This window comes from Mercenaria mercenaria, chromosome 9 (assembly GCF_021730395.1).
Source record: "Mercenaria mercenaria strain notata chromosome 9, MADL_Memer_1, whole genome shotgun sequence".
Classification (NCBI taxonomy): Eukaryota; Metazoa; Mollusca; class Bivalvia; order Venerida; family Veneridae; genus Mercenaria; species Mercenaria mercenaria.
In genome coordinates this window covers 85,404,141-85,423,972 of record NC_069369.1, presented here as the reverse complement: position 1 = coordinate 85,423,972, position 19,832 = coordinate 85,404,141, and the positions used below count along the sequence as shown (strand labels likewise).

Sequence of the window (19,832 nt, the reverse complement as noted above, 5' to 3'; positions counted from 1 at the left end):
CCTAGAAACCACTATTTCTAAATATAGTTTGCAATGTGGCAAGTTTAAGCGGATTAATTCTGGCTAATTCAATGCGGACAATTTTGGTCAATTCAATGTAAATAAGAACTTTGACCAGAATAACAAGAGCACCACAATGCGGTGCAATATACGATGACCTTTGACCCCTAAGTGTGACCCTGACCTTGAAGCGAGCCACCCGAAACATGCACTCTGCACGTCGTCTCGATGTGGTGAACATTTGTGCCAAGTTTCTTTAAAATCCTTTAAGCAGTTCAAGAGTTACAGAGCGGACACGAAACAAAGTCATATGACCTTTGACCCCTAAGTGTGACCTTTACCTTAAAGCGAGCCATCTGCACGTCGTCTCGATGTGGTGAACATGTGTGCCAAGTTTCTTAAAACTCCTTTAAGCAGTTCAAGAGTTTCAGAGCGGACAGGAAAAAAGTCATATGATCTTTGACCCCTAAGTGTGACCTTGACCATGAAGGGAGCCATCCATACCATGCACTCTGCACGTCGTCTTGACGTGATGAACATTTGTGTCAAGTTTCTTTGAAATCCTTCAAGGGGTTCAAAAGTTACAGAGCGGACACGCAATTGCTAACGGATCCGGACGGACGAACAGACAGATGGACACCGGCATCATAACATAATACGTCCCTTCGGACGTATAACAATGTGTTTTGCAGACCTGAAGACTTTCACAAAATTAATGCATTTATTTTTAACAGTATATAGAATAAATAATGAAATACCAACAAAAGCACAAACATACCTTGCCATTCTCTTGCTTTTCATGCTCTCGCATAAATACATTTCGTTATAATGCTTTGCACGCACGTAACCAAAAAGGAACATTCTAAACATTGATGTTTGTATTCAACTAGCAACTCGGTCTGAATTTACAATGTATATTTGCTGAAACTTTTTTCTACATGTTAAATGGTAAGAATACGTGTCTGAATTTTAAAGTCTCAATCTGAAATTAATACTTAGGCTATTTGGGAACATTTAAAACTAGCATTTATCTTTCATTGTATGAACACGGGTAGTTTCAAATAATTCCTTTTATAACTTAAAACTGTATTTGAAAAACAACATCTTTACATGAAACTTTGTTGTAAACTCAAATTCACGCAATATTGGAAATGTCTGCGTACTGGACTTCAGCTTTTCCAACTGAAACATTCTGTCCAAGCCCCATGTCCTCAAGGCTGTCGTCATCTTCGGTTTCTTCAACATTTACATACTTTTGAGTAAGTGCCGTTTTTGTTTTCTCTATTTTTTCATCATTAATGCCTCGATTATTGTCAACGTGTTGTTCATCTTCACTCGTATCGATAATAGCGTCATAACTATGTATTGAGTCTTGTTCAGTGCAGGCTTCGGTTTCGAGTTCTATACTTTCTTCAGCTTTTATACTACCACCATCCTTCCTCTCATCGTTTTCTAAAATACAATCTGTTACATCGTCTCGTGTATTCTTCATTTTATCTAAGTTTTCCATTGAGAAATCTAGTGGTTGGTTACATGAGTTGTCTTTCTTGCTAGTAGTGGATGATGTTGAAACTTCTAAACGTTCCTTGGCTTTTCTAAGTTTAGCGGCGTTCTGGATTGCCTTCGCAACATCGGGATTTTTAGCAGCTTGTAGTTTGTGCTCTGGGATTTCTGTAGCTGTAATATTCTCGTGTTTCTTCCATTTTGTACGTCTATTTTGAAACCATATCTTCACCTGGAAAATAAATGTACAATTCTGGTTACAACAATTCTGAGGAACATGCTATACTCTACTTGTAGGAACTGTTTATAAAACAATACATTTCCACCAATATAGGAAGAAATGGTGAGATAGAAGAATCGAATTTCGCCATAGTCCACAGACTTAAGTTAATTAGAGCAGAATCAGCAAAACCAAAGTGCGTTGATTCATATTTCTGTTTTAAAAGAACACCAGATATACATACAGCTCTTCTCTTTCAAGGTTGTTACAAGTTACAATGTTAATCAGTATGTACTGATAGATATATATTGATTATAGCCGAATTATTTCTATTTCATATCGGTATGATTGCATGACAAATACAGTAGATGCCCCTTTCGACAGATTTTAGACTGACCCATAGGTTTTATAACTATGTATCTCCGGAACAAGTTGAATAATTTGTACTTGAGATTAGTGGCACTTACAAAATTTCGACAACATTGACATAAATCCATATACGTGTCGCTTTACATATCAGCCTTCAAAATGACAAAAAAATAATCAAACACAAACATTAGTGTCACTCGCTTTATCTTTTACAACAATTTATCAAATATAAGTACACATACAACATGTATCCTACGTGGAGAATAATAACTGAAAAATATGTGATTAGAAGACAAAATTTCGATTATTTCTGGACGCATTTTGTAAGGTCAATGCCAGTTTGAGTTTGTTTAATACAAAGTGGCGTGATGACAGAGTGATTTGATCTAAAGATATGTATAGTGAATTATGGGATATATCTGTATGTATATAGGAATGTATCGTTTTTGTTTTATCTTCTATTGAATTCAAATTGCAGAATGGTCAGGCACCTTTTGTGTTTGCGTATATCTCTTAGTTTTTATATTTATAATTATCCATGCGTATATAGATATGAAATCTAAACAAGAGGGTCATGATGACCCTGGATCGCTCACCTGAGTAATATGAGCTACATGTTTCAAATGTCAAACTGATGATAATGTATTAAGAAAGTCAGTAGGTCACATTCATGGTCAATGAAGTTCAGTTTTACGATTGGTGTGCAAAACTGTGTATGTCATTACAATTTCAAGGCTGTATCTTAAAAAACAAGAAAGTAGATCAGTAGGTCAAGGTCACAGTCAAGTGACATCATATTACTTGGGGTCATCAGGTAATTATAATTAAACAGTCTTGGAAATAGGATAAAATGATTTTTTAAGTATTTTTTCCTATATAACTCACATAATAACTAAGTGACCCCAGGGCGAGGCCTCTTTTAGACAAGAAATGTTTTAAAGTTTTTTCCTATACAAGTCTATATAAAACTTGAGACGAGAACCCCAGGGCAGGGCCTCTTTTCACCCCAGGGGTATAATTTGAACAATTTTGGTTGAGAACCATAAGACAATGCTACAAACCAAATATCAAAGGTCTAAGTGTTGTGGTTTCAGACAAGAAGATTTTTAAACATTTTTTCCTATGTCTATGTAAAACTTTGGACCCCCGGGGCGGGGCCATATTTGACCCTAGGGGGATAATTTGAACAATCTTGATAGAGGCCCACTAGATAATGCTACATACCAAGTATCAAAGCCCTAGGCCGTGTCCAAGGTTTTGTACAAGAAGATTTTCAAAGTTTTCTCTATATAAGTCTATATAAACCATGTGACCCCTGGGGCGGGGCCATATTTGACCCTAGGGGGATAATTTGAACAATTTTAGTAGAGGACCATTAGATGATGCTACACACCAGATATCAAAGCCTTAGGCCCTGTGGTTTTGGACAGGAAGATTTTTAAAGTTTTTCCTTTCGGTTGCCATGGCAACCAGAGTTCTGCAAGGAATTCAATTCTTTGAAAAATTTTGAAAGGCAGCCGCCCAAGGATCATTCCTGTGAAGTTTGGTGTAATTCTGCCCAGTGCTAATCAAGAAGAAGATTCTTTTAGAAATTGTTGACGGACGACGCACGACTGACGACGGACATCAAGCGGTCACAATAGCTCACCTTGTCACTTCATGACAGGTGAGCTAAAAAGTCGAAATGTTCCCTATCATCAGTAATGATTCAATTAGTTTAGTATACAACCTTTCAAATATTGATGTTTTAGGCATCTTCATGTACTGAAAATTCTCCCAGGAATTAGTAAGATCTTACATGCAATTAAACTCAGACTATTCCCTTTAAAATCTCATGATATTTCACCATTCCATACAGACACTCACAGAAATGATACCCACTCCAGTAATCGCTTCATAAAATAAACAAAATCTTCACTGTAACTGTAAAGTGAGCCCGCGGGAAAACTTAGATCTATTTAATTGGATAAAATATCCGTACGAAGCCTATTATGTTAGAATACGAGGCACTTTCCACGTTATCTACTATAATTTGATAGGAAATAATTATCTCAGGGGACATATAATAGTTGCTATAAAGAAAAGAAGAAATCCTGTGTATGATGGACAGAATGTCATGTTAAGAACGTTATGGAAATTCCTCCGCGCAGTTGGAGCAGTACTTTCTTTAAAGCGGTACTTCGAAACGCCGTGGTATTTCGGAACGCCGTTCAGATCAAATATATTTTGTACAATGTTGAATCTGATTAAACCCTGATTTTTCAGAACTTCATGATATACTTAGAACATTCGGCAAAGACGATAGACGAGTTCCTGACTAGTCTGAAAAATTCGACATTCTTTGGTATTTTAACTTGTAGAATTATTAAATATAATATTTGATCTTATTAAAGATATAGTAACTTTGCCTTTTTAATGCATTTTCTAACACTTTGGCATTAATTAATATAATTATTTTTTTGATTCAAGCTTATCCGGTTAAATACAGTTACGCCATTACATGAATACTTATAGTAAATTCGGACATCATGCAAGATTTATTAAAAACTCACAATTTTATTACATATCGCGAATAGAATGTAAATTTATTTAATTAAAAGGACTCGCAGTCGTAAGTAAACATCAATGATATGATGAAATAAAATGTATAGGTCCATATACTTGTTTTGAGATATTTGCCCATAATATAAGAGATCAACACATTTCAAGCTGCTTTTACTAAAATGATGGATGCAATGTGACATGGTGGACAATTTTCTGGGAACGCTAACTGCTCAGTGGAGCTGGGATTGAACTCAGCTGAAAAGAATTCACTTAAAAGTACACATCGTGGGCTGAGCGCGGAACTATTGTTACTGTATATAAATAAAGAACAAGATACAATAGTTTCGCGCTCAGCCCTCGACATGTTAGTTCCAAAAAGAATGTAGAATTTAGAACCGTGTTCCATGTCATCCCTTCTATACGAATAAATGATTTGCATTTTACTTGTATACGAATTATTGTGTACATTTTAAAAAGCGTACATTTTAAAAAATGATATATCACATATATGGCTTATCAAAGGTGGAGAATCTGGTTTTAGTCAAGTATTGGATTTGTTTTTATACTTATTGAGCGCTTAATTCATTTTTGATATTTTCTTTCCTGGCTGCCCAACCATGTTAAGAGTTGCCTTAGGAATGACATGATCTGAATATGTTCAAGTTTGTAGAATAAGTATGTCATCCATTCTTCCTATCTTGGTTTTGTTGAAGCCACAAACAATTTTAAAACTTGCCTTTTGGTTCATCTGGTTTAACGCCGTTTTTCAACAGTATTTCAGTTATATAACGTCGGAACAATTAACCTAACCAATGTTCCCGGATTCTATACCAGTAGTTACCTGTTCTCCGCAAGTAACTGCAAACTTCCCCACATGAATCAGAGGTGGAGGACGAATGATTTAAGACGCAATGTCTTTTATCAAATCGTCACGGAGAACAAATGCCCCGTCCGGGGATCGAACTCACGACCCCGCGATCCGTAGATGGGCTCTCTCCCTATTAAGCTAAGCGGGCAGGTAACGTTTTAGTTCAGTTTGTTGAAATAAGCCGGTTTCTGTCAGATCTAAATGCTAAAACTAGAAATCATATTGATATAAAGAAGCATTTCACAGCATTTTGAGTACACTCATTGCAAGATTTAATAAAAGACAATAACTTCTAATGATCTATATGACGGACATTTTTGTTCTTTAAAGCTACACGCCCACAGTTTGGGTGAATTTTTTCAACATGCTCATTTTCATCAATTTTGGCACAGACTGTATATGACACTGAAAAATGATAAAGTGGGTGAAAATAAAAGTAAGATAATGGTTAAAATGCAAGAAGAATGTAAACTTTCTGCATTATTTCAGAAGCGTTGCAACGGTTTACTACTTTCTGCAGAAAACATTTGGTTATTTATAAGAATATCCTGCTAATAAACTATGCAAATAGGTTTTATCACTAGTCATTACTCACTTTTTATGGATTTTTGCGAGAAATGATTTTTCTTCTAAAATGTGTGGGTTAGTCCCTTTAAATGAATCTCATACAGGATATAAGAAAAGCAAAACAAATCTCATAATTTCATGTGGAAATTACATCGACCGCCTTAAAAGCAAACACGTATAACCACATTAAAATGTCATTATATTCAAGGATTATTTTTCTGAAAATGACTCATGACGGTGTATACCCATATCGGATCCCTCTCTGTGGAAATTGAAAAAACGGATCCCTCTCTGTTCGCGCACAGGACACCCTCTGTGCTAAAAAATGAACTCTAATGTCAGTCAGCTCGGAAAATCAATTTTTTCGTCCTAAACACATTTTTGTGCATAAAAACATATGGCCCACGGAATGACGTAGCTATTTTATCGTTACATTTGTTTAATCGGAACGAAGATGTAATGCAGACGGAGGGTACTGGCTTGGATGAACATTGTGCGATGTTTATGGAACTTAAATACGACTTTCTTAAATATAGCAAATATCTGGTACCTTAGATGTGAAGTCGTTGATCCCATCTTACTTGTAAACACACATTATGTGTATATTTTCATCATGTTTCCTTAAAAATGTCCTTCTTTCGATTTCGTTGATGCACGGGATCCCTCTCAGTTGGGGGAAATTTTGCCTCACAGGATCCCTCTTGACTCTCTGCACCAGGCACGGGAACCCTCTTCGACAAAAGTTTCTATCGGCACCGGCACCCTCAACTTCAGTGTTATAATTTTGAGATGGTATCCTTATTGAAAACAACATCTGTTTCTAAGGGTACAGATCATGGTGTTTTAACTTCCCTTAATATGCTTTTAAATTGAAAATAAATCAGCAATTTCACATAACATTCAAGCTGAAATTTCGAGTTACTAAGTCGAAATTTCGAGGTATTAAGTCGAAATTTCGAGTTACTATGTTGGGATTTCGAGTTACTATTTTGGGATTTCGAGTTACTAAGCCGAAATTTCGAGTTATTCGAGTCACTAGCTACAATTGTTTACGCTGATGTATAGGTCCTGGCCAAGATTAGGTACCTGGTGCAGTCATTGGGTAGCCCTACAGGGTCATATGGCAGCGTTTGCTCATAGACAATATCTCTATTTAAACAATATTTCTTTATTTATTGATTCTGTTTGGTGTAACGTCGCACCGACACAGGCGACTTCTCAGCTTTTATGTTGGAGGAAGACCTCAGGTGCCTAAACCATGCTTAAGTCTGGAAGGCTTCCGACCTAGTTTGAGCCCACATGTCAATGAAATATAGACATACCTAAATGAAAGTGTAATTATGAGTCTAACCAAGATTGGGTACCTTGACAGGATTTTGAGGAGAGGTCATAGAAGGTGACCCGGAAGTATTCAAACTTAGAATATTTCGCTATTTTGACCATGTCTGGAAGGTTTTCGACCTAGTTCGAGCCCCTAACACATGAATATATTATACATGTAAATGAGTGTATATATCCTGGATACAGTTTGAAATCTGGAGTAGCTTTAGATGCTGTAGTAGGTCATACATTGATGTATTGTAGTATACGTTCAAGTCCCTACATGTTCGGTACAATATACGGATGTGTATATAGATGATTCCACTAGGAAGAGTCAAAAGTCGTCCATTACATTTTTGGCATTTGACTAACGGCCGGACGTTCAAATTTTGCTGATAAAAGGGCAAGATAGTAACTCGAAATTCGAAATTACGAGTTACTAACTCGAAATTTCGAGTTAAAGAAAAAAAAAACGCACCTGGCACTAATGCTCTTCCGTAGATATCTTAGTGATACACAAATAACTTTTAAACGCGAATTTGTATAATTTGATTTGATACAAAGAGTGGCCATTCATGCATAGCTGATCTGAAAAGGTTCAGCGACACATCTGTACGTATCATAACAAACCCCCGTCCGCCCGGGCACACAAGTCTGTACCGAAAACATCGGTACATACACTGACGCCTGACTTTAATATCGGATGCGTGGCGTAATTGAATGTGTGTCGTGGCATTAACTTTTTTATTTAGTTCAGTATTGTCAATCTTATTCAGCCTATTCAAAACAATTATGGCGCAGTTACATTACATTGTATGTGTATGTAATAAAAAGGTTATCATCCTTACATCGGTAAATATGCACTCGATCGTTCTTTAGCGGAAGAATATTGCGCTCCTATAGTCGTACTATCTATTTCCGCTGCAAAACTTGTGCATAGGTAATAACCTATAATTATTGTTTTGCTTTTAAATACGAACACCATTTCATAACTCTAACATTGAAGTTAAATTGAGATGGCACCTGTGCCGTTAGAAAAATAACTGCGTCCGAGAGGGTTCCCGTGTCGTGTGTAAAGAGAGTCAAGAGGGATCCTGTGAGGCAAAATTGAGCCGACTGGGAGGGATCCCGTGCATTAACGAAATTGAAACTCTAGCGTTTTTAAGGAAATATGATGAAAATATCCACATATTGTGTACTTACAAATAAGATAGGATCAACGGCTTCACATCTAAGGTACTAGATATTTGCTGTATTCAAGGAAAGTCGTCGTATATAAGTTTCATAAACATAAAACGATATTCATCCAAGCCAGTACCTCCGGCTACATTCCATCTTCGTTTGGACTTGTGTCAACTGATAAAACAAATGTAACAATAAAAAAAAACAATGGTATATAGCTACGCCATTCCGTGGGCCATACGTTTTTATGCACAAAAATGTGTTTAGGACGAAAAGTTTGATTTTCCGAGCTGACTGACGTTGGAGTTCATTGTTTAGCACAGACAGTGTCCTGTGCGCGAACACAGAAGGATCCGTTTTCTCATTTTCTACTGAGATGGATCCGATATGGGTATACACCGTGCTCATGGCCTTTGTAAGACAAAATTGTAAAATCCTTTTCGTTGTAAAGGTAATTTGTAGATCGGAATTCAAGACTTAATCAATATAATATTGTAACAAATCATTTGCAACACTGTCTAGTTTTCAGTTATGATTTGCAGTTCACCTTTTTGGTTAAAGTCAATTCAAACCGTGTTAAAATTCTATTTTTGGCTTTGATAGACTGTTAAATGTATGAATACACAGTATCCTTGCATCCTTGTATCCTTGTAAAAAATAGGCAGGAGTAAATCGTATCATTTTTAAGGTCCATGTAGTGTATCCGTAATGAAAATATGAAATGGCACAACAGCACTCTTATTGCCCTTGGTTGATCACAATAAGGAAGTTTTTACGCTTAAAACAGGTCCTTTACCTGACTGATTGTGAATATTGATGAAATTTAGTACCTGTAATAAATGGCATACAATATGACAGAATGAAAATGCCAGAATTCGCACGACTTTCTGATAGGCTTAGTTTTGCCTGTTTGGGTATTTGAGTATCTTTGATACGCATGTGATTTGTTTCAAGATGGTGGAAAAATAGAAAGTCAACTCCATGTTTATTATTGTTAGACATTTTTCATTTTTCATGAATAGTTCTGTTTAGTGCAGGTATTTCGGGGAGAGGGCGGGTTGTGTGGAATGCAGGCAAAATTGCAATATTGTACAATGTCTATATAGAACGTATAGTAATATAGCTGTAATCTTAAGCCGAATTACATATTCTCGATTACATATTCTCCGGACGCGGTTTCGGCCATTTTCGGTATAACGGAAAGCCAGATGCTCGTATGAGCTGCATTATTGTTCATTGTACGAAGAATGCCGAAACACCATAAAAGAATACGTAATGCCACGGATATTCATCCTCTGTCACCCTGACTGTGAAAATTTCGCATCGGCGTAGCAATTTACCTTTGTTTATGTTTAGCAAAAGTATTTAAGTGATCCTAGAAATTTCAGAATGTATAAGCTCAAGTAAAGACGTTGACAAGTTGTTTACATATTTTGTATGCACTATCACTCATAACACAGTTTTAAGAATTTAATGATAATACAAATAACCGTTTTCAGAGAGTCTTATAGTGGCTTCAGAGATGTTCGAGCCCGTTTGTAATCCAGCTAATCGGCTGCCATGTTGTAATTTATTAAATTTTATTATCTGCACAATTGTTCATACAGTTTTTCATTCATATATTCCTTTTCCAATTATGTATCATCATTGAGGACCAGTGCGCAGCCTTAAAATAGTTCTGTCATCAAGGAACGGAGCATGTTTTCATTTACCCTAGGTCATTAGTTATAGATATATGGTGCAAAAACAATTACACGTTCATTTCCGTCATTGTAGTGAAACAAGATCACGTGCTAATTAACGCAACAATTAGCAATCAATTGTCTAGACATATTGGTAAATCACTTACTACAAGTCGGCAGTAGCGGTGATTTCCTATCAGAACTGCACTCATTGAATGGCGCGCAATACGACTCTTACAAGTTCTGTGCTGTTGGTTCAGAAGAAGTTAATTTAGAAATGAAACGAAAAGCAAAGAATAACAGAATACACATTTATTTTTGATACTTTTGGTATTGCTTTTGGAAAAAGGTACAAAATATAATCATTAAAGATGAAATTTGTTCATTTAGGAACTGTGGTAGTCAAGTATCCCTAGGATTTATAAACAATTTTGTTTCCAAGCCAGAGTACGATGCTTCTGCCAAGAGTTTAACAAATACAAAGATTCCTTAACATGTGCAAACCTTCGTTCCAAATTCCGACATAGGGAGCTGTTATTATATAGCTACGTTCTATGTAACAAAATCTCAAAACTGTATTAGACTTTTTTCTCGGAAACGACAGATTTTCGCTGGTGGCAAGCCGTCTCTATATTATATACATGTTATGCCCAAATTCATTTTGAAATTACAGTCCTTGAACCAGAATCGAAAGTGTAAAAATTCAGAACTCCTGGAGGGAGTGGGGGCGGGGGGGGGGGGGGGGGGGGGGGGCTAGAACATCATATTTGAGCTCTAAAAAATGCAACTGGATGAAAATGACAGACGTTATTATTGACGTAAGGTTATTTGATAGAAAGAGCAACAAACTGAAAAGCTGAGAGTAAAGTGACGAACGTCGCGGATGAAGACAGTATGAGAGAAGAACTACTTCTGAATTAAAAAAAAATATAGCGTGTTTCATCATAAAGTCAGTCATTAATTTTATTGTTTTACAAGTCAACATTATATTATTTCAAATCACAAACAAAAACTACTACATATTGTTTCAGTATGAAAAACTTAATTTAGAATCGGAAACAAGAATGTACAGTAGAAATATCTTTTAAAAGGTGTAAAAAGTTTGTATGTTTTTTTTTTTTTACATGTAATATTGTTTAAACTAAATATTTCGGTTGCATGATTTTAACCATTCTGTCTCTACTCTGCTTTGTTTTCAAAGACAATGTTTTCTTAAAGATGTTTTTCACAATTATTTCTAGCGGACAGAATTTTTTGTAACTCTGCATATTTATAGATTGATGTATGACAAGTTAAAATAAAAAATAAAAATAATAGGTACCCGTGCTTCTTTTTTCAATACTCAAAGTATATTAAGAACACCAAATCGGTATTTTTGTCCGAAGAAACAGTACATACATGTCATAATAAAACTACTGCAAACAATTATTTATTCGAAGTTTCACTCTGATGTTACTGTTTATGCATCCGAATTTATAACACCACTATAACTATGCATAAAATGTCAACATATAGATATATTAACTCAGAAAAAATACTCTTGACAGATGTCGAAAGTATCTGAAACTGAGAAAAACACGAAGTATTTCTTAATGATATGAAAAATCTAGCGACGAATTTTTCCATATTTTATATTATGTAAGCTAGAACTAAGACAAAAAAATCTAAACCAAAAAAATAATATCGACCCGTGCTTGTTTTCAAGAAAAATTAGAAAATATTCACTCTACCCACAAAAGTATTTTTTCATTACCACCACCCACCTAAAAATTATGAACATTTTTTTTCTTACAAAACAAATTGCACAATGTTATTATCAGTTCCTTAACCAGTAGTCTTACTCACATGCGGAATAATGCTCCTTTAAGGTTGCATGCCTCTAGGTCAAATACTTTTTGAGATACGTGCTACATAAGCTTTCACATCCCATTTACGTATATATTTGACCACGTCAAGGGACATAAATCTGTTTTTATTGAGTGAAACCTCAAATAAAAGCACTGGTGCACAACTTCGCATGTTGAATTTAATTCTTGTGTGGTTTCATGACTCTTGGCACATATAATTTTGAGGTACACGCGACACAAATGTTTAGACACTTTATGTACAATTTGACTATCAAGGGCCATAACTCTGGTCTTATTACGTGAAATGCGGGATGGGACACAAAAAGTATAACAACATTTTTAGGAAGTCACATTTGAACTTGAAGGAGATATACCTACGTTAAGATTTTCTGGAATTTTATTTGATTTGGAGTCGGCTGCATCATTACTGGACGAAATAGTTTACTTTCAAATTGGCTGTCCACAGTGTATTCGATTCGAGCACTTCCTACAACTACTCCTCCAATAAAACACCATCCCTTTTAAAGGTAAAATATGGATGCACGACCTATATTGTCAGTACATACGATATATTTTGCGCGAGTGCGCTGCATATTCGACAATTATGCACTTTCGGCGGCGCATTCTGAACTTTACAGTAGATATCGCTTGCTGCGCGATTGAGCTGCGCACAAAATATTGTGATGAACTCCTTTAAGTCAACTTTATTTAATTCAGCTTAGATGAAATGTACAGTTAAAACGTCATGTATCTGATACATTTACTAATGGAGATCAGAATAATTATGTGCAAGACGTCACGGCTTCTGCTTATAAAGCATATATTGCACCAGACAATTTTGTACTTCTATTCAGTTTCAGAAATCAGTATTTCTGTTCATTGTCTGTATAAGCTACTCCTCGGGGTAATTCTTTTAGTTTTTGAATTTTCATTACTTTTCCTTCTTAATAAATGCTGAACAGGGAATTGAATATCGACATAAAAGTCTATTTCTGCAAAACAATTTTACATATAAGAATATAATTCTTTATAAATATTATTATTTCATGTTATAGCTCTATGTATATAAACAGGAACAGTGTATCAAACTCATCCATTTATATTAATGTTTTTATGCGTGCAAACCTTGAAGTTTACTGAAATCATTTTCAGACCGCTTCTTTGCAAAATTTAGTTCTGCGATCAGCAAATATAGTCTAGGCCGAAATATCTTAATTTAAAACTAAACAGAAAATAGTTACCTGTGTTTCGGTAACGTTTAGTAAAGACGCCATTTCCGCTCTCTCAGCAGACGATAAATATTTCTTCTGTTCAAACTGCTTCTCTAGCTCGAATATTTGTCGTCCTGTAAACGTAGTCCGCGCCTTTTTCTTCTTTTGAGGAGCACTGACGTCACTTGTGTCGTCATCAGATGATAATTTATGTTTCTCTGTTGACCTTATACCTCTGTCCGGCTCTAAAATATGTAAAAATCATGTTTTTATATGATCGATTCAATATAATAAAACTGTGACTGGATGATATCATATTCTTGCATACCAGACGGGGATTTCCGGTATTTTTACCGGTGCTGGAAAAATCCATCTTACACCCCGGGGTGTAAGATGACTCTCGTGCTTTAAATGACGTATTACGAACTACATATATGTAGAAGATTTATGTAGTTATTTATATTTTATTTAGAAAAACGGAATAAAAATCCAGTACCTTGATTTGTTCCTGATAGTATATTCCTCGATTCAAAACACATAACGACAACGTTATTTTATCAAAAATTCATAACGTTACGCTGCAACTGATAAAACAAAACCGGAACTAAACATTGTTATTTGTCTTTGAAACGTCATGACGTCTTTCCTGTTTACGGACGTTGGTTTCCCGCGCTTTGTTTAAATACGCTGCTATAAGAAATAGTTCTAAAAAGAAAGCCGTTCGACTGACTTTATTTTTATTATTATATCTTGATATTGGTATGCAAGAAAAAGGTTCTGTCACTGGTGATAGGTGCAGAAGGAAATATCCGGCTCTCGGGTAACTGTTTAGGCGGTAACTCGGTAGGAACCTCGTTACCGCCTAAACAGTTACCCTCGAGGCCGGAAATTCCCAACTGCACCTACAACCAATGAAAGAATCTTATAATACAACTATTTAACTATTTGTATGTGAGGAACGGCAAATATTTTCCCGAGATAGCGGGGGCAAATTTTGAGCTGAACAGATGGGAATAGTTACGAATGCCATTCGTGATACTGAGTTTCAACAGCAGTTACTAATCCTAAAGCAGCTATGAAATAATACCTGATATTACGTTAAAAGAAAGTAATTAAAAAAGTAGATAAACCCGGATCTGAGAGCCTGCTGCAAGTCTGAATAGAATCACAACAGAGTCATTTTGTTTCCACTTATGTCATAATGCAAATTAAGAGTTTAATTAATTTAATTCATAAAATCTAATACTAAGATAATACTTATAATAAAACGACAAAGGCTATTTACAATATGCTGTATTTGAATAGGTATTAAGAAACATTCAGTGCAATGGGAAACGTTGTCGGTTTCTGGGATGTTGTCGTATCTGTGTGGATTACAAGGGCAATAAATATCAACCTCTCTGTTCATGAAAAGATATATGTTCGTTGAAATGGGTTCATAACGGAACACTTTGTTGTTCAGAGCCTACTATCGCCCATCGCCTAATTATGAAAGCGCAATGGTAGGATGCTGGAGAAGATAGTGGTATGGCGATATTAGGATAGTACGGGAAGGCAATGATAGGATGGTAGGGTGGATGGTAGGATAGTACGGGAGGGCAATGATAGGATGGTAGGGTGGCTATGGTAGGATAGTAGGATGGCAGGGTGGTAGGACTGCGATAGTAGAACAGTAGGATGGCAATATATCACCCTGTCATTCTACCATCGTTTTTCTACAGTCCTAATTTTGTTATCATATAATCTTACAATTCTATTATCCTACTATCCTACCGTCGCATTTTGATAACTGGGTGTTCGGGGATGGCAGGATATGAAGTAGTTTAAAGTGTAAAGATTGACTGCACTAAGTATCATCAGATTGTAATATTACTATAAATATCAACAATTTTGCAATTGAAAGTCAACCTGTTCAAATGTGCCAATACATTGCTGGTGGAACGTCTGGGCGTTCTGACGTCGACGTCATAAAATGTGTATTTAATAAAAATGTCAGTAATCGGCTGAGGTGTTATCTGGTTACAGTGGCTAGAAGGCACACTGCAAATGATTATTTACTCTATTCTTAACATTGGATATATCATGCAGTGTTAGATAGAATGTCAGCAGTTGACGTATTCAACGTGTTTAAAAATTTCGTTTAAGTATAATCTGATAACTGCTGTTAATAAACGTAAGGAAACTATCCGACACAGTGTTGCTGAACAATGTATAAAGTTGTTTAGAAATATAAAGTTGTATAGAAGAAGTCCAGTCTCTCTTCATACAAACATCAGTACGTTACCGTCACTTTGACTGCGTATGTTTTATATTGTATGCAGTACTGTAACGTATATTTGGGCCGTAACGCGGTTATTTATAGTGTATGTATGTACTTACGGAAAAACAACAAAATAGAGGGTAAAGTTGACATAAGAAAAATAACGCTAGAAATGCTTTTTTTACCAAACAGATACTTATAAATGTGTTTTTATTATACATTGTTATAAAAATGAACTTCTTACATACTGGTATACATATCGCCTTTTACTGCTATGCTACTAGTAAAATTTAATTTTACGAGAGGAGGAATTTAAAATATCTAAAGGGTATGTCTGGAAGCGGAAAACTTCTTAAAGACACTGCCTTTCCTGAATTAATAAAGATGTTTGATTAGTAGGCAGATGTGCTTAATTGGTGATTTTCGGAGAGCGTGGACATCGGAAAGGACTTAAGGAACGATTGAATGAGTTGTGAATTATTCTTGTGGCCAAATTAATAGAGAACATTGATTTGTGAATGGTTTAGATAAAAACATTACAGACTTTTTCCTGCCTCTCATCATAGCACATTGAATTAAAAATAGTTTTGAGTAAGTGCATTAAGCATTTTTTTTCAGATTTGAGACTTATACTTAAAAGTGACATAAATATAAACCCATGTGAATTAGGCATACAGTATATTCACATGTGACATATTCTAAGTATAGCATTACTTTAACACAAGGTAGATAATTTTCATTGAATATTCTTAGATTATGCTTAGTTTGTGACATTATCAATTTCTTAAAATCTTTGCCGAACTGTTTTTTTTCTCGTTTTTTTAGCCAAAGCATATGATTGTCAAAGATAGCAACAAAAAGGTTATATGAAAGTACATGTCAAATAAAGCCAGGAAGTAAGTTGCATCATTATACATGTATCTCGCTAAATATAATATCCTTATCTAAAGGTAGTTAGCACACCCTTCCTACTGCCGAGCACTTCTTTTTAGCCATATATCCGGCATTCATCGTATCCAAAACTTTCATGGGATATCTCACGTGAGAAAAAAAAGAAGGAAAACTCATGTAAATGTTGATAAATCAAATTCCATTTCAACAAAAATATCGGCGAAATTTTCTAGAAAGATCAAACACTCTCAATTTTTCAGAACAATTCTTAAAGTGATGTTATTTACTCAGTCAAAAGATGATATTTTGTTTTCAAGAGACAATCATCATTCTTTATAACACACACACGGTACCAAATATTGGCTCGATCCATTCTTTTAAACAATATAGATAGAACAATAATGTATAGCATCGAACCCTATGTGCTACTTTTATGTGTTTCTAAAATCAAACCTTTTATATTACTTGTATAATTACATGTAGTCTGTTGGGACAGATTGAGACGCAAGCACCCTAACACGATTTTTAAAAAATTAATTCTCTGATTTAAAAGATACTACATACAACTACATCTTTAGAAAGTTTCATGTCATTTCTAATAATAAGGTAAAATCTTTGCTCCATCGAAATTAATTTGTTCATAGTTTATTAAATCAAAATCGCGCGTACAGCCTATTTTTAGTAAATAGCTGTCACGTCCGTCGGACGTATAGAGACATCATTGTCATTACTGTTTAAATATTCAAAATAAGTCATCACGCTCAAATTTCACTGCTTGTTCTATCAAAAACAGAAGAAGGAAGGAGAATAGAGAGTTTGATCTTAGTAGCGTAAGAGCTGAAAATTTGATACCTCACAGTCTTAACCAATTATGCCCCAAAACGTAACTAGCTTCATAACAATTTAACCACGGTTAGTGTATTTTATTCTACTGATCTGCCTGTATCAAAATAACATTTAAACTCAGGTACACAAACCTTGAAATAAAAATTCTGCGAAAATAAAGATAAAAAAAAATTCTTATCTTAAATCTATATTAGTGAGGGTCTAATTAAAAAAACATGAGTAGAAATTAGTTATGCAAATAGCTTAAAATATACATTTTTGCTCGTGACTTGCTCTGCAGGCGTCAATTTTATTTTCTGTAGATAAGAATTTAACTGACATTAATCTTTGGTGATTGATGTAAAACTTATTGTTCTCATATTAAAATAATTTGGCCTGAAAATGTTTGGATTAATGTTATTTTTACTTTCCGTGATTACAATAAACTGATATTCCCATAATGATGTAAGTCGAAATTTACATTCTTTTTTTTTATGAAGCTGTCTGCATTATTTCTCATGGAGGCGTTCCTGCATTTTAGATGTATGCTTGTACTTTCTACAATGTAAAATAAATATCTATAAAGAAACAAATATCTATGTTTTAGTTCAGATAGACGAACTCTCTGTCGAATTTAGATCGTCTTAAACTATTTTGCGCAACTGTTAGAAAAAATGTATATTCCATGTTTAGTATGTTTACCGGATATAATTTTTGACCAAAAATATTTTCCCACCACTTGTCATGCAAAACCTATAATAAATGTCAGCTCAAACTTACCTAAAGTCCGGGTAGAAATGTCCGCGACATAATATTATATAGAGTCACATGTTAAAAATAATGATAACTTTATTTAAATGGGATAACATATCTGACTGTTGCCACTCTAACATATGATCCATTAACGTATCATTTAAAACGTCTATACTTAGTACGTAACAGAGACAGTGAAGTGAAAGACTTGCATTAAAATAATGTCGGCTGATGTATACAAATGAGGAAATATTTACCTTCCTGCGGCGACTCGACACCGTCTCTTGGAAATGTACAAGGTGATTGGGTTCGAACTCTTGTTCCTTCATGGTCCTCTCCGAGACGAGTCGGACTTCCGGCACGAACTACAACATTCGGGTAGCGAGTCTGCGCACTGAACATACGACTATTAAATCCAGAGTTTGAAAACATAAAACTTCTCTCATTGGAACTCGTGTTTGATCTATCACTTGGTACCGAAGAGTCTGTTTTCATCCGTCTTTCAGGCTCAAGATTCAAAATGTTAGAGATAAAAAACGGTGTCGGGTTCTTCACGGGTTTGTCATACACATGATGATGCCAGGTATTAAGCTGGACAGTGGTCAGCGACACAGGCAGGGGATAAAAGAATCCTCTGCTATACGGAATAAGTCCTTCCATTATTTTGTTTATACTTCTGTCACTTTTTAAAATAAGTCTCAAATCAATCAGAAAAAATGCTTAATGCGTTTTTTTCCCCAAAAAAATTATATAAAATATTTAATTCAAAGTGTTGCTTTGATGAAAGGCAGAAAAAAGTCTTTGTAATATCTATCTAAGCCATTCACAAATCAAAGTTCGTTATTAATTCGTCCACGAGAATAACTCACACTCCATTCAATCGTTTCTTAAGTCCTTTTCGATGTCCACGCTCTCCGAAAATCACCAATTAAGCACATCTGCCTACTAATCAAACATCTTTATCCATTTAGGAAAGGCAGTGTCCTTGCATGCAATTAAGAAGATTTCTCCCTACTGTCTAACATGAAAATAAATTGCTGGTAGCAGTTTTCTCTCATTTCGTTTTCTGTGAAAGACTAGAACACTTGTTTGCGACAATTCTATTGGCGTTAAACTGCTAAAGCCGGGGCAATTCCCCACCGCAATATCACCCCTGTATCAAGATCGATTTAATGATAGCCAAAGCAATAAGTGAAATTAAGGAGCTCAGAGGAATTTCTATAAATCAATTAGTTTACAAATGAGCGAGAATTGCCAGCAGTATATTGATAGTTCTCAAATGTTCTCCACGCCGTTTGCTGGCAATCAAGTGTACGAGCTCCGCCCACTTTTTATTCTGATAGGTGTGAGCGGTGCTATAAACGTGTAGGTATGATCGACGCCGCACAAACAGATCTATCATTTGTTATCTCTCTCTATTAATATGATTAAACGTAACTCCTGTAAATATACTTCGTACACAACAATCAATGCGGATTCGTTTTACTTTGTTTTTGTTTTATTATTAGACATATCTTTATAATATTACACGCTATAGTATGACTGTGTACAGTTGATGACTACATATCTAAATATCTTTATAATACATGGTGCGTATGATAGAAGCAAATATTCCTTGGAATATCGATAGAAAAAGCACACGAATTAAATCGTAGGTCTACTCATCAGTTAATAATGATGTCCATTAAATAAACCTGAAAAAGACCTTTCTTTTTCATTTTATATCGGAAATCTTGTAGGCGTTATAGAGTATAGAACGGAGGTTCCGGAGGTTCCGGAGTTAAAGCGGT

At 35.2% G+C, this 19,832-nt stretch overlaps 1 protein-coding gene across 1 annotated transcript; it reads right to left on the bottom strand.

The window, feature by feature from the left end:
- Nucleotides 1-900: 900 nt before the first annotated feature.
- Nucleotides 901-19,408, bottom strand: LOC123548160 (homeobox protein mls-2-like). The gene is made up of 3 exons (XM_045335390.2): nt 18,300-19,408; nt 13,344-13,558; nt 901-1,735 (listed from the first exon to the last, which is right to left on the bottom strand). The coding sequence occupies exons 1-3, from the start codon at nt 18,700-18,702 to the stop codon at nt 1,136-1,138; spliced, it is 1,218 nt and encodes a 405-aa protein (XP_045191325.2). The 5' UTR covers nt 18,703-19,408; the 3' UTR covers nt 901-1,135.
- Between the last annotated feature and the right edge of the window lie 424 nt (nt 19,409-19,832).